The following is a 20,516-nucleotide window of genomic DNA, read 5'->3' as shown; positions in this document are numbered from 1 at the left end:
CTCTCTCCCTCCATACTCAATGGCAGCAATGAGAGAGAGTTTCTATCAGGAATTTATGACCATTGTAAAACCTGATGTGGGAGAGCATGAGAGGGGGGGGAGCCACGATATACACCCCAAAAGGGCCACATTGTGACACTACCTAGAGAGTTTTCATCTTTATTTATCGCAGCTGTCTACATACCACCACAGACCGATGCTGGCACTAAGACCGCACTCAATGAGATGTATTCCGCCATGAGCAAACAGGAAAATGCTCATCCAGAGGTGGCTCTCCTAGTGGCCGGGGACTTTAATGCAGGGAAACTTAAATCAGTTTCACCAAATTTCTATCAGCGTGTTAAATGTGCAACCAGAGGGAAAAGAAAACTCTAGACCACCTTTACTCCACACACAGAGATGCGTACAAAGCTATCCCTTGCACTCCATTTGGCAAATCTGACCATAACTCTATCCTCCCGATTCCTGCTTACAAGAAAAAATTCAAGCAGGAAGCACCAGTGACTAGGTCAATAAAAAACATAGTCAGATGAAGCTTCAGGATTGTTTTGCTAGCACAGACTGGAATACGCTCCAGGATTCTTCCAATGGCATTGAGTACACATCAGTCATTGGCTTCATCAATAAGTGCATTAATGACATCATCCCCACAGTGACCCTAATTTTTTTATTTTACCTTTATTTAACTAGGCAAGTCAGCTTAGGAACAGTGGGTTAACTGCCTTGTTCAGGGGTAGAACAACATATTTTTTTACCTTGTCAGCTCAGGGATTCAATCTTGCAACCTTCCGGTTTGTAGTCCAACGCTCTAACCACTAGGCTACCTGCCGCCCATGTGACAGTTGATGTTGGAAGTTTACATACATCTTAGCCAAATACATTTAAACTCAGTTTTTCACAATTCCTGACATTTAATCCGAGTAAAAATTCCCTTTCTTAGGTCAGTTAAGATCACCACTTTATTTTAAGAATGTGAAATGTCAACTTCGTTGTCCTTAATCCATTTTGCCACAACTTTGGAAGTATGCTTGGGGTCCTTGTCCTTTTGGAAGACCCATTTGCAAACAAAATGTTTAACTTCCTGACTGATGTCTTGAGATGTTGCTTCAATATATCCAAATAATTTTCCTTCCTCATGGTGCCATCTTTTTTCCACCATACTGATGGAAACGAGCCTAAAGAGGCAGCAATGTCAGAAGCAGCTTGTATTTTTAAGTGGAAAGGGAACAGAATACCAAACGACCAGGAAATAAAACAGGGTTTGTAATGAAATGGCAAACCAACATGGTATTTTGTGGGTAGCTGGGTAAACTATTTCCCCAACACCGTCTAGATGTACAGTGGCAAGAAAAGGTATGTGAACCCTTTGGAAATAACTGGATTTCTGCATAAATTGGTCATCGAATTTGATCTGATCTTCATCTAGGACACAACAATAGACAAACACAGTCTGCTTAAACTAATAACACACAAACAATTATACTTTTTCATGTCTTTATTGAACACACCGTGTAAACATTCACAGTGCAGGGTGGGAAAAGTATGTGAACCCTTGGATTTAATATCTGGTTGACCCTCCTTTGGCAGCAATAACCTCAGCCAAACATTTTCTGTAGTTGTGGATCAGACCTGCACAACGGTCAGGAGGAATTTTGGACCATTCCTCTTTACAAAACTGTTTCAGTTCAGCAATATTCTTGGGATGTCTGGTGTGAACTGCTCTCTTGAGGTCATGCCACAGCATCTCAATCGGGTTGAGGTCAGGACTCTGACTGGGCCACTCCAGAAGGCGTATTTTCTTCTGTTGAAGCCATTCTGTTGTTGATTTACTTCTGTGTTTTGGGTCGTTGTCCTTTTGCATCACCCAACTTCTGTTGAGCTTCAATTGGTGGCAGATAGCCTAACATTCTCCTGCAAAATGTCTTGATAAACTTCAGAATTAATTTTTCCGTCGATGATAGCAAGCTGTCCAGGCCCTGAGGCAGCAAAGCAGCCCCAAACTGATGCTCCCTCCACAGAATAGTGTTGTGTGTTCCTTCCAAACAAATCAACTGTAGTTTCATCTGTCCACAGAATATTTTGCCAGTAGCGCTGTGGAACATCCAGGTGTACTTTTGCAAACTTCAGACGTGCAGCCATGTTTTTCTTGGACAGCAGTTTCTTCTTCTGTGGTGTCCTCCCATGAATACCATTATTGTTTAGTGTTTAATGTATCGTAGACTTGTCAACAGAGATGTTAGCATGTTCCAGAGATTTCTGTAAGTCTTTAGTTGACTCTCTAGGATTCTTCTTAACCTCATTGAGCATTCTGCGTTGTGCTCATGCAGTCAACTTTGCAGGACGGCCACTCCTAGGGAGAGTAGCAACAGTGCTGAACTTTCTACATTTATAGACAATTTGTCTTACTGTGGACTAATGAACATCAAGGCTTTTAGAGATACTTTTGTAACCCTTTCCAGCTTTATGCAAGTCAACCATTCTTAATCTTAGGTCTTCTGAGATCTATTTTGTTCGAGGCATGGTTCACATCAGGCAATGCTTCTTTTGAACAGCAAACTGAAACTTTGTGAGTGTTTTTTATAGGGCAAGGCAGCTCTAACCAACATCTCCAATCTCGTCTCATTGATTGGACTCCAGGTTAGCTGACCCCTGACTCCAATTAGCTTTTGGAGAAGTCATTAGCCTAGGGGTTCACATGCTTTTTACAACCTACACTATGAATGTTTAAATTATGTATTCAATATAGACAAGAAAAATACAATAATGTGTGTGTTATTAGTTTAAGCACATCAGATCAAATTTGATGACCAAATCCAGGTAATTCCAAAGGGTTCACATACTTTTTCTTGCCACTGTAATTGTGTATGATCATCTTCACTCTTTTTTGTTGTAAAAGAAAATGTCTCATTGCTGTTTGTGGAAGAAGGCAAAGGGTAAGGGCGAGTTTGAATACCTAAAGGGAATTAAGGCATCTAATTCTGAAACTGGTTTATCTGTGTGTTACTTTGACAGTCTGACCTCCATTCCCTATAACCTTTTGTTACAGGTACATGAAGTTGACAGGCAGACCATGGTATTTTCACATGTGTATATATGTAATGTCCTTTTACAATGAAATATACAGTATGTATGAGTGATTAATAAAACTATATCATTAAGATCCAAGAACAGTGTCTTTGTCCTTTAACAAACATTTAAATCACGGAACTGAACACCTGAATAAAATCAATTCATACAAATGACTGCATCATGTTGATGAAGTCCACTAAGTCCACAATGCTCCAGTAATCAACAGCAAACAGGTGCTATGTGTCAATGATGGTGAAACTGCGTCCAGTCCGGAAATAGTTCTCAATCTCCTCCAGTGACCTGTTCCTGGTCTCAGGGACATACACGGCGGTGAAAATGATGTTCACCACACACACCACCGAGAAGAACAGGAACGGAACAAACAGTCCATAGGTCTCCTGTAGAAAACACGGACAACATCTCATTACAAGAGCTTTGTAACACAAAATCATTTTGTATTAGTCGTTGAATGTAGGATTGTAATTTGGGATGTTGTTTGGTGGTGAGTAATAATGTATAAGGGACAAGGATGAATATTTCACATTAACAACATACACGGATGGGATTAGATTAAGCTGTCCCAGGCTGAACCGGGCTATGGCCCGTTACGTGACCGGTAATCTGCAGCTGCTCTATCATATTGTCAACAATGCAACAGTGCATCGTTCAGATACATTCATCTCTTTTCCATAAAATACATGCTCTAATTTTAAAACTAGTTTTTCATTGGGAAGCCAGATAACGCATTTTAATCAAAAGCAATCACTTTTGCTTTTGAAAACACAGAATCATATTCATTACTCCACGTGCTTAACCAACTTCGCAGTCGGCCAGAACAGGCACCCAGCTCAAGCCCAGGAGGCAGCCCGGTTCCAAATTGAATGCAATAAATGCTAACCCAGATCCACTCAAGTTCAGTTAAAGATATGGGTAGGGCAATTACAGTCTTTGAATGTCATAGTAAGAGGATTTATGTTAATTGTAGTATGTTAAATATTTGTCATTAAAATGTACCCACACATTAGATTAGTAGTCAGAGTAATGGAGCAATGAACTCACCACCACATGAATGAAGACATGACTCAAGACAAAGGCAGTCAACCAGCTGACCCCCACACACAGGCCTGACGCGACCCCCCGTGCTCCCAGAGGCAAGATCTCAGACATCAGAAGCCAAGTGATTGGGCCCCATCCCAGAGCATAACCTTGATGAGAACGGAGCAGCACGGGCAAAAAAGATTACAGCAGGCCTATGTGAAACCACCCAAGTGTGTTGAGTGTGTTTGGGAAAGTACGCATTAAACATGTATTTCCTCAATCAAGACTCAGATTCTTACCAAATATAAAGACCATGGTGCTTATTAATGGGATGAGGGTGATGGTGTTGAAGGCAGCTTCCCCCTGCTGTGCTATGAGGTCTGTGGGGAGCACAGTACCAGTCAGGTTACCGGAGGGGCAGGGGGTGGTGTAGGAGTACATGTTCATTGTAAGGGTAGCGAGAAACATCAGGAACCCTGCAGAGGAAGAACAAGTGAACAGAAATGCAGTCAATAAAAATGTTATTTTTTTTATTTAAAAAATTCACGATAACACAGTTACACTTATGGTACACTGATTAAATCTGTGGGTCACTACTGGCTTTATTCGTCACTTCTGGCTTTATTCGTTTGAAAAGCATGACTCTGGTTCCTGTCAGAGTACGGAACATGTTATTCTCACTTGGCCTACGAACGCACCCACCTGAGGTATAGAGGAGGGCCTTCCTTCCGGCCTTGTCCATCAAACTGGCAGCAATCACCACAGACAGCAGCCGAATTGCTCCCACCAGCGCAGCATCATACTTAGGTTCCTAGATCGAAGTGGATGCATTTTTTTCAACTGGCAAAGGTAATATAAAATGTCCTCGGTTATAAATGACATGTTCTGTATCATCAAGGTACTGAGGTAAAGGAGCCATTTGCTGATCTAACAGATTGTTTCGTAAGCTCACCCCACAGCTTGAAATGTCTCCACTGGCGCAGCCAAATTTCCAGCTTTTCTGTGGCTCAGCTGGTTAGTATGTTGTCAAACAGGGCGGTTACGTGTGTTGGCGAGGCAGAGGGCACAAGACCAAGTACCGGTAAAGATGTGAGCGGGGAAGCAATACTGCTAAGCAGCACAATGACGCCTGTTCCACTGATACAGTTTAACTTGATCCCACCTAATCCATTACCCTTTTCTCACGATCGTGCCAACCTGAACCAAACTGCGCTGGCTCAGATATTTCCAACAATTCCAGCACGTTTTCAAAAACGATGGTAGATGCGTAACCAGACCAGCTCAGTGCAGCTTGGTTTGGCTCAGTAGTGTGAAAATCCCCATAGACACGTACCAGGAAGACATCAGTCTTCTGGAAGATGGGCTCCAGATACACCAGGATGGGAGTTATGCCAGTCATCTGCTGAAGGAACCTCATCACTATGGAGATCAGGATGGGCTTGTAGTAGAATGGTGTTGTCAAATCGGACCACCTGATTCTTTCCTGGAGGAAAGGAGAAACACCAAATGTATTCAATCCGAACATCTACAGTAAGTCTTTGGAGGCAGTCAAACCAAAGTACTGTCTGTGTACCTGAGACGAGATACTGAGTTCAATCCTGTTGAACTCTGTCATGAAGTCTGAGTCGGGCCCCCTCAGAAACTCCAGGGCCTTGCAGGCCTGCTCCTGTTTGCCACAGATGATGAGGTAGCGGGGAGAGCTGGGCATGAAGCACAGCAGCAGCAGCATGAGCAGAGCTGGGATCTCCCCCACCACAGCCAGCCACTGCCATGGAACCACCAGCCCTTCACCAAACACATACAAACTCAAAAATCTTAACAGCAACATAGACCTCCTGGATGGCCACCTACAGTATCTACCCATGTATGAGATGTGTCAGAGGGAGATTGGTTCTTACCAAGGGCATAGAGTGACAGGGCTCCAAACACAGCAGTGATTTGAGGGCACGATCCCAAAGCTCCCCTAACTTTGGGGTGGGAGATCTCCGATATATACACCTGGAGCAGTGCAAGAGAAGAGAACACAACAACATCATCACTAATGTAAGGTGTGACAGTAAGCCCATAAGCCTGTTGTCTAAGATGGGTTTATATTTCCTGGAGAGGGGATTTCAGGACACATCAATAGATCAGGTTAACCAGTTTACTAAGGACATATTCTGAAGTCCACAGCAGTATCTAAATGGTCTAACTCTTTGTTATTGGATAAAGCATCAGAAGAGCACACAGTGGTGTAAAGTACTTAAGTAAAAATATTTTAAAGTACTACTTAAGTACAGATACCCCAAAAAATGACTTAACTGTTAATATTTTTGACAACATTTACTTTACTACATTCCTAAAGAAAATAATGTAATTTTTAATCAATAATTCTCTCTGACACCCAAAATACTTGTTACATTTTGAATGCTTAGCAGTACGGGAAAATGTTCCAGTTCACACACTTATCAAGAGAACATCCCTGGTCATCCCTACTGCCTCTGATCTGGTGGACTCACTAAACACAAATGCTTAATTTGTAAATTATGTCTAAGTTTTGGAGTGTGCCCCTGGCCATATATAAATAAATAAAAAACATGAAAATGGGTAATATAAGGAATTTGAAATTATTTATACTTTTACTTTTGATAGTTAAGTATATTTTAGCAACTCCATTTACTTTTGATAGTAAAGTATATTTAAAACCAAATACTTTTAAACATTTACTCTAGTATTTTACTGGGTGACGTTTACTTGAGTCATTTTCTATTAAAGTATGACAATTGGGTACTTTTTCCACCACTGAGAGCACACAACATTATCAGACCTACAGGTATGGAAGCAGCAGTCATGCCACCAGCGATACCAGTCAGGAACCTGCCCAGGTGTAGCATCCAAGTAGCCTGTGCCCCTCCCATCATAATGTACCTGTAAAGGTTGGAAGGAGGTAATCAACAACAAATATTTGCATTTTTATACAAACCACTTTGTTAATAATTACCTTATGATCACCAATGTAATGTGGCCTAATGCATTGGGGCTTTTTTGTAAATACAATCAAATGAAATGGTATTGGTCACATACACATGGTTAGCAGATGTTATTGTGAGTGTAGTGAAATGCTTATGGTTCTAGACCCGAGGTAATATCTAACAATTCCACAACAAAACCTAATATCTAACAAATTCCACAACAAAACCTAATACATACAATCTAGTAAAGGAATGGGATAATGATAATGGGATCTATTTGATCATGCGAATGATTAGAATATTCCTCCCTGAAACCATATGATTGTATGAAATTGATTAGAATCATGAGATTATTCTAATGGTGTGTGTGGTTTTAGTCAGTAGAATTATATATCCGGGTGTGTAGGTTATGTCTATTATAGTATCTTAAAAACAGACTGTCTGAGCAAGATTCGGTGCCGACCTTGGCTGGGGCCACTGAGAGTACTTCCCCGGGTCTCCCTATCTTGAGGGAGGATGGGGAGTAAGTCTCACGGATTCCCCTAATCTTTGTCGGCTGGGTAGCAGGACATTGTGTGCTAATGTTAGTGTGAATGTGTGTGCGTATGTTAGTGTGAATGTGTGTGCGTATGTTAGTGTGAATGTGTGTGCGTATGTTAGTGTGAATGTGTGTGCGTATGTTAGTGTGAATGTGTGTGCGTGAGAAGCCAGTATAAAATGAATTGTTTTGTACAACAGACCAGCGCTCTCGTAAATAAACATTCTGACTATTGTAGCTGGGCCTCCGTCTGATTCATTTCAACCAGTTTCTTACAAATTCTGGGTTTCAGGCTGAGTAGTTAATTGAATTGGGTTTATGAACATTGAGAACATAATTCTCGTAACAGATAAGAATATACAGTATAAGTATAAAATATATGGATGAGCAGTGACAGAGAGGCTAAGATGCAATAGATACTGGAGGATTATACACATTATACACATATGAGATGAGTAGTGCGAGATATATAAACATTCTTAAAGTGGCATTATTAAAGTGACTAGTGTTCCATTTATTAAAGTGGCCAATGATATCAAGTCTGTAGGTAGGCAGCCACCTCTCTGTGCTAGTGATGTCTGTTTAACAATCTGGTGATCTTGAGATAGAAGCTGTTTTTCAATCTCTTTGTCCCAGCTTTGATGCACCTGTTCTGATCTTGCCTTATGGATGGAAGCGGGGTGAACAGGCAGTGGCTCGGGTGGTTATTGTCCTTGATGATCTTTCTTGCCTTCCTGTGACATCGGGTGTTGTAGGTGTCCTGGAGGGCAGGTAGTTTGCCCCGGGTGATGCGTTGTGCAAACCGCACCACCCTCTGGAGAGCCCTGCGGTTGTGAGCGGTGCAGTTGCTGTACCAGGCGGTGATATAGTCCGACAGGATGCTCTCAATTGTGCACCTGTAAAAGTTAGTGAAGGTTTTCGGTGCCAAGCCACATTTTTTCAGCCTGCTGAGGTTAAAGAGGCAATGTCTGTGTGGGTGGACCATTTCAGATTGTTGGTGATATGTACACCGAGGAACTTAAAACTTTCCACCTTCTCCACTGCTGTCCCATCGCTGTGGATAGGGGGGGTGCTCCATTTGCTGTTTCCTGAAGTCCACGATAATCTCTTTTGTTTTGCTGACATTGAGTGAGAGGTTATTTTCCTGACATCACACTCCGAGGGCCCTCACCTCCTCCCTGTAGGCTGTCTCATCGTTGTTGGTAATCAAGCCTACCACTGTTGTGTCGTCTGCAAACTTGATGATTGAGTTGGAGGCGTGCATGGCCACGCAGTCGTGGGTGAACAGGGAGTACAGGAGGGGGCTGAGAACACACCCTTGTGGGGTCCCAGTGTTGAGGATCAGCGAAGTGGAGATGTTGTTTCCTACCTTCACCACCTGGGGGCGGCCCGTCAGGAAGTCCAGGACCCAGTTGCACAGAGCGGGGTCGACACCCAGGGTCTCAAGCTTAATGATGAGTTTTGAGGGTACTATGGTGTTGAATGCTGAGCCGTAGTCAATGAACAGCATTCTTACATAGGTATTCCTCTTGTCCAGATGGGATAGGGCAGTGTTCAGTGTGATAGCGATTGCATCGTCTGTGGACCTATTGGGGCGGTAAGCAAATTGAAGTGGGTCTAGGGTGACAGGTAGGGTGGAGGTGATATGATCCTTGACTAGTCTCTCAAAGCACTTCATGATGACAGGAGTGCTACGGGGCGATAGTCATTTAGTTCAGTTACCTTAGCTTTCAAGGGAACAAGAACAATGTTGGCCATCTTGAAGCATGTGGGGACAGCAGACTGGGATAGGGATTGATTGAATATGTTCGTAAACACACCAGCTAGCTGGCCTGCGCATGCTCTGAGGACGCACTAGGTATGCCGTCTGGGCCGTCAGCCTTGCGAGGGTTAACACGTTTAAAAGTTCTACTTATGTCAGCCACGGAGAAGTAGAGCCAACAGTCTTTGGTAGCGGGCCGTGTCGGTGGCACTGTATTGTCCTCAAAGCGTGCAAAGAATTTGTTTAATTTGTCTGGAAGCAAGACGTCGCTGTCTTTTTGTAATCCGTGATTGTTTGTAGACCCTGCCATATACGTCTCGTGTTTGAGCCGTTGAATTGCGACTCCACTTTGTCTCCATACTGACACTTTGCTTGTTTGATTGCCTTACGGAGGGAATAACTACACTTTTTGTAAATCGGCCATATTTCCAGTCGCCTTACTGTGATTAAATGAGGTGGTACTGTACGTGCTTTCAGTTTTGTGCTGGAAGGCTGTGTCTATGAGGGAGGGCGGAAATAAAAGGCATGGATGAGACAGCTTGTTTATGTCCACGGTGAGTCCTAAACTGAGACCATATCCTGAGTGAACTTTTCACAATAGGGTTGTTTGAGTGGTAATGTTTTCTCAATGGTAGGGGTGCACAGACTAAGGAGATCGGGGACAATGTTTGACATGAGTGCATTTCCATAAGGGATCACACCGGTCCTACCCACTCTAAGAATGTTGAGACTCAACAGGTTATCTGTGAATATTAGCAGCCCAATAGTAATGGAGGAAATTGGGTAGGGAAAGACCCCCCCCCTCTCTCCAAAAACGGTTTACGCAACCATGGGATCTTTTTATTCTAAATGAAAGTAGATATATGTCTATCCAGTTCTTTAAAAAATTATTTTGCTATAAAGATGTGAATAGTCTGAAACTGATACAGGAATCTTGGCATGATGACCATCTTGACCGAGTTGACTGCCAGCGAGTGATATGGGGAGTGTCGATCAGCGATTGAGGTCTTGCTTAGCCTTCTCCAAGGCTGGCTTGAAATAAAAATTTAACAGGTCTTTGAATTTCCGAGTCACACAGACGTCCAAATATGTGAAAGTAATGAGAGCTACCATAAAAGGAAATTAATCCAACGATAGATCTATTGCTTGCTTATTGAGCAGAAAGAGCAAGCTTTTTGTGAAATAGATTTTGTAACCTGAAACATTGCAAAATTTATATGAATAGCGATTGGGATAGATGTGATGGGGTCTGAGTTATACAGTAGAAGGTCGTCAGCATACAGAGACAGTTTGTGGACCTGCCCTCCTCGACTTATACCTGCCATCCCCGCGCCGCCTCTCAGGGAGATGGCTACGGGTTCGATGGCTATATCAAACAGGAGAAGACTCAGTGGACAGCCCTGCCTATTTCCTATATGCAGGGAAAAATATTGTGAGAGAGTGCTGTTAGTACGAACAGATGCTTGAGGACATGAATACAGGGCCTTTTTCCACGAGACAAAAGTAGGGCCAAATCCAAATCTTTCAAGTGCATATAAAAGGTATTCAAATTCAATGCGGTCAAAGGACTTCTGGGCATCCAGAGAGATCGGGGCTTCTGGAGTGGGGGAAGAATTTGGTGAGTAAAGAATATTGGTTACCGAATTAATGTCTGCATGTGATAAAGCCTGTCTGATTGGGGTGAATTATTGTGGGCATAACCGCTTATAATCTAATAACCAGAGCCTTGGTAAGTATCTTATAGTCACAACAAAGCAGGCTAACGGGTCGGTAGGACTCACATTTCAGCGGGTCTTTCCCCTTTTTCAGGAGGATTGATATTACAGCCTGTGACATGGTTGGGGGTAGCGACCCCTGCTTGAGTGCCTCAGCATAAGCATCGTATAAAAGGGTTTCAGCTTAGAAGATCATCTTTTGTAAAACTCAATTGGGTAACCATCGTGACCCGGGGCCTTACCGCTTTTCATTGATTCTATTGCCCGGTCAATCTGCTACAGAGAGGGGCTTCTCAAGATCTGATTTGTTTTCCGGATCTAGTTCCGGAATTCCAAGGTCGTTAAAAAATTGTGTGGTTAGAGATCTATTATTTGTTTCTGATGAGTAAAGGTCCCCGTAGAAATGTCTGAATTGATCATTAATACACTTTTGGTCTGAGGTGGTCACACCTGCCGAGGTTGTGATTTCAGGAATTAGGCCAGCTGCTGCCGATTGACTCAGTTGATGGCAAAGAAGTTTACTGGCCCGTTCTCCATATTCATAGTGGTTTTGTCTGGATTTTAAGTGGAGGTCCTCTGCTAAACCGGTCGATTTAATATCAAATTCAGTCTGTAATGTAATTCTCTCCTTATAGAAGTCTGCAGATGGCGTGGTTGAGTGCCTCTGATCAGTCGTTTATAAGGTCTGTAAGACGCGCTGATCTCTTCTTATTCACGCCGGCATTATATGATATGATCTGGCCACGTAGGTATGCATTCAGCACTTCCCATAGGATGCACACACTTGTCTCTGGTAGCCGATTGATCTCAAGGAAAAAATATATTTGGGCCGATATATATGTGTTAAATTCTTCATCTGAGAAGAGACGTGGATTGAGTCGCCAAGTGTGTTGTGGGAGAACGTTATCAGTAAAACACAGTACCATTACCACTGGGCTGAGATGACAATACCCTCATAATCAGTGGACTTTAGTATCGGGAGCAACTTGTTATCTAGGAGAAAAAGATTGATTCTGGAGTATGTCTGATGGACTGGGGAAAATAAAGAATATTGTTTAGATGTATGATTTTTAAATCTCCAGGTGTCTGTTACACCATATGCCTGGTTAAAAGAATGAATAACATGTGCTGATTTAAAGGGACCCTAATACCGCTTTAGAGCGGTCTATTGTGGGGTGAAGGACACAGTTCAAATCCCCCGCTAGTATAAGTTGGTGAGTGTTCAGATCTGGGAGGAGTGAGAAAAACTGGTCATTGTCCCAAATAGGGGCATAAATATTGGCTAATACCACTGGCATGTTGAATAGTTTGCCGTACACAATAACAAAACGGCAATTTTTGTCCGATAACACCCTCGGCTCTACGAACTGAACATCTCTGTGAATCAAAATAGCAGAGACACGGCATTTAGCATGAAACTTGGAATGGAATATCTGTGAGAATCCTCCCCGTTTTAGTCTAGAATGATCCATAATGCGAAAATGTGTTTCCTGGAGATACACTATATCTGCCTTTAATTTCTGTAAATGGGAAAATATCTTACTACATTTGACTGGGTGGTTCAAACCGCTCGTGTTCCAACTGACAAATTTAGCTACTGCCATGCCTAGCCTATTTGGCAATGCCATAGTTAAGAGTAAGGACCTTTAAAACCTTTGAAAACCTCTGACGTCTCTCTGATACCTCTGCAAGGGGGACAATAAAACATAATAAAAAAATAATAGTAATTATAATAAAAAAATTAATTAAAAACATACATTTACATTGAGGAGAACTAGTATGAACAGTAACACCCCAGTACTGGCCTCTCCCCAAATGAGAGAGACTGAGCCTCACCAGAACATATCCAAATACACACACACACACACACACACACACACACACACACACACACACACACACACACACACACACACACACACACACACACACACACACACACACACACACACACACACACACACACACACACGCAATGGTTAGTGAATTCCTTGCCATATGGCATAACATACAAACTTTCAATGTACATGTTTATGTAATTTATAGTGTCTGAGAGTAAATATCTCAGTGTGGTTACCCTGTTATTTTTGTGTTCTGTAACACTTCAATTATGTTTGTTAATTTAAGATAGCCTGTTGACTGTGTAATGTGAGGTTATTAAAAGGAGAAGAAACAAAACTCCCTTAAAAATATAACAATAACAAACAGATTTGAGTACACTGTAACGTGCCGCAATTCACAATAGCCCCTTTCAAATCACGCAGTTCAACCCGCCCTTATTGCTAAAATAGCAGGGCTATGCAGGTCAATAATCATACTGTAATGAAACAGGCAGGGAGCAGGTCTCGAACCCACAAACTTCTATGCCGAGATCTGGCACGCTATTGACTGTGCCGCATGCTCGTGCGGCAGAGTCGATTTCCACGCTTAACCAAGGGTCCTTACACTACTCCCTCCTTTCAAAGAGCGCGCCCTCGCGCTAGCTTGCGACTCTACGTCTTACAGGAACGCGCTCACCGGCCAAGCACACGCACTGCCGTGGATGCAAGGTCCGTTCACTTCTGACACCAATGTAATGAAACAGCCAGGGAGCAGGTCTCGAACCCTCAACCTTCTAGCCAGAGATCCGGCGCGCTATCGACTGTGCCGGCAAAAGCATGCTCGTGTGGCAGACTCGATTTCCGAGCTTATAAACCCAGGGTTGTTACAATACCATTAACTTGTATGCCCTCTAGTGAATTTAGTTGGTATGACATGTAATGCGAAGATTTGTATAAATGCCTCACGGCTACAGGCTACACTGAGCTATATAATAACGGAGGGGAATTAAGAACTCAAACTAAACCAATGAAAGTAGAGATCCCATGATCTACAACGATAGCTTAGATGTATAACTCCAAACTATGCAGGGGAAAGATACCAGCTATGGCTGCGTTGCGCTTGCACCATGGATTAACGATACAGAAACAAAAGACCAGCATTAAACCAAAAAAGGGAAACCCTTTGCTGTAAATTATACGTAAACTAATGGTTGCCTCAAAAAATGACAGCTAAACAAACTAGTGAGATCGTTAGATGTGCATCATTTGCAATATATGCTCTACTACATAGGTAGCCATCAAAGCAAAATAACAAAATTACTAAAGTATTATTTCACTTATGGTCTAAGCATCATGAATATTAATGCTGATGTGCTCTAGTCCGAATTATCTGAGCTTGAGAACAAGTGATGTCAGCTAACGTTAGCTAAAAAGGTCAGATCTGTAACATAAATGTTAGCTAACTAACTAATCTGGCATTAACATGGGCCATCATAATCAAAAATGATGATTACTGGAAAAATTCACATAACGTCATAGCTAGTTCCCCATCTTCTCCAGGTGGAGTTACACTCCCTTGCACCACAAGTAACCAGTCTGTTAACAGATCAACAACAGTAACGTCCATGCAGCTGGATGGGCCGGTTCAGTCCTTAAACTGGCTAGCATAGTTTACCTCCAGATTGCCAAATAGCCCGTTGCTTCCTAGCTTGGTTTATTAGGCAAAAATTTCACCCAACATTAGAAAGAGAACTGAATTACTGTTGTGTTCCATCTTCACTTGTGTGTCAAATTCTTCAAAATTAAATCCTTAGCTAGCGCTGGTTCTGAGATGCTTTTCCAAACGCCATCTGGGGTTGTTATCCTCAAATCCGCAGGGTACCATAGGCTATAACGGATTCCCTCACAGCCCCTGATCATAGGCCTCTGCTTGGTAACCGCTTGAGTGTAGTCAGGGTAGATTCGAATCCAAGTGTGGATGTCACTTGTTTGACCTCGGCTGCATTGCGGAGGATTTCTTCTTTCTCTTGGTAGTAGTGGCATCTTATCACGAATGCTTGTGGTGGCTGGTCACCCCCCGGTCTCTCTCGTAGAGCGCGATGTGCGCGGTCTAGCAGTGGGGGTTTATCCAGGCCGAGTGCCTGTTGTAGCATCTCTGCCATGAACTCTGTAGTGCGCTTGCCATCCTCTTGTCTCGCGCTCACACCCGCCATACGTGAATTCATATGACGGGATCTAGCCTCCAAATTTGAGTTGTTCTCTTTAAGTTCCTTGATTTCCTTTTTCATTTGGAGAGCATGCCTTTCCAGCGTGGTGATCGAGTCTGAGTGGCCATTAGCCACGGTCTCCAGGCTGGTCATGCGGATGGATGTCCAGTGCCTCATGGTTGGATCTAGCCTGTTCAGTGGAAGTTTTCAGCTCCTCTCTCAGCTGGCTAACCTGAATTTGTAGCTCTGCCAACTGCATCTCAGCATTTTCGTCCATTTTGTCAATGAATTACTGCTTCATTTCAGTTAATGACTGTAGAATAGCTTCTTGTCCATTCGCCTCAGATGTGTATTGTTCAGCCGTTGGTGTAGCCTCATGGTCCTTGGCTAGGATAGCTGGTCTGTTAGCATTAGCCTTGGGCTGATTCTTGCGGTTGGTGCCTGACATCGTCGACAGAGACGTGACAGTAAGGTATTTTGATCAAAATTACAATATGCCCATATGTTTTGGAACAAACCAATCTAATCTAATCTAGGGTGTTGACTGTGCAAACCACAAGGTTGAGACAAGATGGAAAAATGCTGAATAACAAGAAGACAGGAACTGAGGAATGTGTAAGAAAAATGCTGAATAACACGAAAACAGGAACTGAGGAATGTGTAGAAACCAACAAATCAGCTCAATCTACACAAACACCATTCCGGACATTTGAATCCTGAGTGCTGTGTCTGGGCACCACCGATAGGCTAGCAAGTTTAAACCACGCTAAGCCTCTACTGTGACAGGCCAACTCTAAAGTTGGAACTACCTCTGTCACAGTATAAAAGAAGATGTCTGTACTATTTCAGTCAGTTCTCTGCTTTACCCTGCGTGGTGATACAGTGAACCCGTATATACGAAAATTGCATTTACCATTCTGAGCTTATGTTAAATAAAAATGCTTAAAGTATATTTGGTGACTTTGAATCACATTTTATCCTGATACCAGATTTGATTGACGCAACCTTTGACACCAATCAAATATGTAAATGTTCCAGTGAGGAGCTCAGAAAAGTACGTCTCACATGGCGCCGCTCCACCCTTGAGCCTTTGGAAAGCAAATATTGCCCTGATTTTGTTGACTTTGTTAACTTATGGATTGAATATTAGCGAGTAGTATACAGTACTCGGATGCGGTGGGTGGTGGGCACGCATCCGAAGCCTCACTAGAAGACCGCTCCGGCACCCTCTCCTCCTGCGGCGTTGTTTTGGGTCAGCCTCTGGAATCAGTTCAAATGGGTCCGCTTTGGGAAAGTGGTATTCCTAGTGCTGGTTGTGATGGTAAGTTGACGTCTCTCTGATATTCAATAGTTCTTCCCGGCTGTATGTAATAACATGTAAGGTTTTCTGGGCTAACAATGTAAGAAATAATACATAAAAAACAAAATACTGCACAGTTTCTTAAGGATTAGAAGCGATGCTGCCTTCTCTATCGGCGCCATTGTGGTAGTAGAGTATATGAGTATTCAGACTCTTTCCCCTTTTCCACATTTTGTTACATTACAGCCTTATTTTAAATTGAATTAAATTACTTTCTTTCCCCTCATCAATCTACACATAATACCTCTTAATGACAAAGTCATGTATTAGTTCCTTGTTCTTTCAGTAAATAACCAGAAAATGTATATTCCCATCCAGACCATGTGTACATAGCTTACGTACCCGACTGTTGAGGGGACTGCTGACACCATGATGCTCAACTTCCGGCCAATCAGGTCATTCAGAAACATGGCACCAAGTCCTCCTGCTGCAGCCCCCAGTGTGAAAATAGACTAATAAAAGAAAGAGTCACTGCACAGTCAAATAGGGACATGCTTAAAACTAAAGAGGAATGTTTCAGGACATAGTGCTACTTACACTTACATCGTATACTTTATACTGAATGGGTCAAGCATTTGGATTGTCTGATTGACTTGACAATATACAGTGGGGAGAACAATTATTTGATACACTGCCAATTTTGCAGGTTTTCCTACTTACAAAGCATGTAGAGGTCTGTGATTTTTTTTATCATAGGTACACTTCAATGTGAGAGACGGAATCTAAAACAAAAATCCAGAAAATCACATTGTATGATTTTTAGGTAATTAATTTGCATTTTATTGCATGACATAAGTATTTGATCACCTACCAACCAGTAAGAATTCCGGCTCTCACAGACCTGTTAATTTTTCTTTAAGAAGCCCTCCTGTTCTCCACTCATTACCTGTATTAACTGCACCTGTTTGAACTCGTTACCTGTATAAAAGAGACCTGTCCACACACTCAATCAAACAGACTCCAACCTCTCCACAATGGCCAAGACCAGAGAGCTGTGTAAGGACATCAGGGATAAAATTGTAGACCTGCACAAGGCTGGGATGGGCTACAGGACAATAGGCAAGCAGCTTGGTGAGAAGGCAACAACTGTTGGCGCAATCATTAGAAAATGGAAGAAGTTCAAGATGATGGTCAATCACCCTCGGTCTGGGGCTCCATGCAAGATCTCATCTCGTGGGGCATCAATGATCATGAGGAAGGTGAGGGATCAGCCCAGAACTACACGGCAGGACCTGGTCAATGACTTGAAGAGAGCTGGGACCACAGTCTCAAAGAAAACCATTAGTAACACACTACGCCGTCATGGATTAAAATCCTGCAGCGCACGCAAGGTCCCCCTGCTCAAGCCAGCGCATGTCCAGGCCCGTCTGAAGTTTGCCAATGACCATCTGGATGATCCAGAGGAGGAATGGGAGAAGGTCATGTGGTCTGATGAGACAAAAATAGAGCTTTTTGGTCTAAACTCCACTCGCCGTGTTTGGAGGAAGACGAAGGATGAGTACAACCCCAAGAACATCATCCCAACCGTGAAGCATGGAGGTGGAAACATCATTCTTTGGGGATGCTTTTCTGCAAAGGGGACAGGACGACTGCACCATATTGAGGGGAGGATGGATGGGGCCATGTATCGCGAGATCTTGGCCAACAACCTCCTTCCCTCAGTAAGAGCATTGAAGATGGGTCGTGGCTGGGTCTTCCAGCATGACAACGACCCGAAACACACAGCCATGGCAACTAAGGAGTGGCTCCGTAAGAAGCATCTCAAGGTCCTGGAGTGGCCTAGCCAGTCTCCAGACCTGAACCCAATAGAAAATCTTTGGAGGGAGCTGAAAGTCCGTATTGCCCAGCGACAGCCCTGAAACCTGAAGGATCTGGAGAAGGTCTGTATGGAGGAGTGGGCCAAAATCCCTGCTGCAGTGTGTGCAAACCTGGTCAAGAACTACAGGAAACGTATGATCTCTGTAATTGCAAACAAAGGTTTCTGTACCAAATATTAAGTTCTGCTTTTCTGATGTATCAAATACTTATGGCATGCAATAAAATGCAAATGAATTATTTAAAAATCATACAAAGTGATTTTCTGGATTTTTGTTTTAGATTCCGTCTCTCACAGTTGAAGTGTACCTATTATAAAAATTACAGACCTCTACATGCTTTGTAAGTAGGAAAACCCGCAAAATCGGTAGTGTATCAAATACTTCTTCTACCCACTGTAGCTGTACTTTTATTTAAAAAAATAAAATAATACATTATCATTGAGGTAAGGCATTATCTTATTGGCTGTCATCGGACAACATTCTCTTAATGAAGGAGACACTGACTGAATGAGAAGTCATCTGTTGTTTTTCCCGCTCTGTCTCACTCACCCCAAACCAGGCTATCTGTTCTGTGTCCATCCTCAATTGGGGGTTATCACTGTTTTTGAGTTGAGGGATCACTGGAGAGGGGTACACCAAGGAATAGCCGAAATTGAAATTCCCCAAAACAGCAGAAAAAACTGCGAGGTATAGCCTGGCATTGCTGTGAATGAAAAAAAAGGAAGTAATATGAATAAACTACTTCATGTTTTTTAAATAGCATTTGGTCAGAATCTCTGATGGCTTTGATAGAAAGCAGCACATAAATTATTTGATTGTAGCCTACCTTGTGCGCGATGTGGGCTTGATTATTAGCGGTGTTTTCTCGTCCATTTTCCTTGTTGCAACCTGTCCGAATAAGTCTTAAACTAGTTCTAAAGCTATTGTCATTTAACAAGCTGAAAGTGAAACTAGAGTTCTGCAATCACAACAAATTCCATTGGGTTGTCATAGGAAGGAAGGAGAATATAAATCCCCAGTCTGTGGCAAGCTGTACACTTGTGTGTCATATGATTATAACTCCTTGATTGAGCAACAGACCTAAACATGTGAAAGGTTGTCTTATCTCATATAGCACACACATTGTTCAGTCATTACAGACTTGTCATTTACCAACAAATTATTTTAGTTTTTGTTTTAGGGGGTAGATCAGCTTAAATAATAGCAGATAGATTCTAGCTTCTATCAATGTAATTGTCTGCATCATATATTTTCTTCTGTAAATATATATTTTCTTTATAAATAATAATAATAATACGGGGCGCTAGTGAGCACCACATGGAGTAGACGCTTCTCCGACTACCTTCTCCTCACCCTTGCTTAAAATTGATTTCAGTTCTACTTTTGCCCGACAAATTATACAATGAGCAACTCCATGAGAAACAAGGCCAAGGGAAAATGAATTAATCCAAAAACAGAAATGAAAGACGGCAAATTCCCCACCACAGCACAAGACGAGGATGGCGATGCTTGCGTTAGCCTGGCCGTAATAGCTAGCATGGCTAACCCTGACTCAGAGCCCTCACCGACTATTATATTAGCAGCTATTAAGCAAATGGAAGAGGACATGAACACTCGATTTAATCATCTCGACTCATCCTTACAGTCAGTGCAATCCTCCCTGGCTGAACATACAACCCGCATTATTGATCTGGAAGGAAATGCAGGTGTTTACATGACACACATCGCCACCCTCAAGGGATAGTATGAAGAGCTACTAACAGCAAACAAAGCTATGAAACTCAAGCTAATTGACCTTGAGGGACGTTCAATGCGTTCAAATATCAAAATCACAGGCTTGGAAGAAAAAATTGAGAAGGGCAGACCAACACAGTTCTTGGCAGTATTTATACCAAAACTGTTAGGGATTGACCATTTCCCCCAAGGCCGAAAGTGGCTCTCCGCTGCGCTGCCCGCATCATGATTGCCAAAATACACCACGACCCCGAGAGGGAAAAGATTCTGCGCCTGTCCCGCCAGCAATTCCCCATGTCCTTCAACGGAGCTCGGGTTAACACATACCCAGACTACACTGCTGAGGTAACCAAGTAGCACCAGGCCTTTGATGGAGCTCAGAAGAAGCTCAGAGATGCAGGAATCAGACATGGCCTCCTCTTCCCTGCTTGTTTGAAGGTGTTTTAAAAACCATAGGATGCCGAGTCTTTCATTGACAGGATTACTACTATAGCCACCAACGTCT

At 42.7% G+C, this 20,516-nt stretch overlaps 1 protein-coding gene across 1 annotated transcript; it reads right to left on the bottom strand.

The window, feature by feature from the left end:
* Window positions 1–941: 941 nt before the first annotated feature.
* slc2a6 (solute carrier family 2 member 6) lies at window positions 942–19,305 on the bottom strand. Its single transcript, XM_055918892.1, has 11 exons — window positions 19,104–19,305; window positions 18,827–18,980; window positions 16,803–16,912; window positions 6,918–7,014; window positions 6,006–6,105; window positions 5,681–5,892; window positions 5,441–5,590; window positions 4,810–4,918; window positions 4,407–4,583; window positions 4,129–4,274; window positions 942–3,467 (listed from the first exon to the last, which is right to left on the bottom strand). The coding sequence occupies exons 1-11, from the start codon at window positions 19,148–19,150 to the stop codon at window positions 3,306–3,308; spliced, it is 1,464 nt and encodes a 487-aa protein (XP_055774867.1). The 5' UTR covers window positions 19,151–19,305; the 3' UTR covers window positions 942–3,305.
* Between the last annotated feature and the right edge of the window lie 1,211 nt (window positions 19,306–20,516).

This window comes from Salvelinus fontinalis, chromosome 4 (genome assembly GCF_029448725.1).
Source record: "Salvelinus fontinalis isolate EN_2023a chromosome 4, ASM2944872v1, whole genome shotgun sequence".
Classification (NCBI taxonomy): Eukaryota; Metazoa; Chordata; class Actinopteri; order Salmoniformes; family Salmonidae; genus Salvelinus; species Salvelinus fontinalis.
This window is presented reverse-complemented; position numbering and strand designations above follow the sequence as displayed.

Bases quoted from the DNA above. Each gene is read 5' to 3' on its own strand.
- slc2a6 (XM_055918892.1), bottom strand. From the start codon at position 19,150: ATGGACGAGAAAACACCGCTAATAATCAAGCCCACATCGCGCACAAG. The intron at 7,015-16,802 runs GTACGTAAGCTA...CAACCTTTACAG, and splicing joins GCAGTCCCCTCAACAGTCGG to GTACATTATGATGGGAGGGG. The intron at 4,275-4,406 runs GTAAGAATCTGA...GTTCTCATCAAG, and splicing joins CACCATGGTCTTTATATTTG to GTTATGCTCTGGGATGGGGC.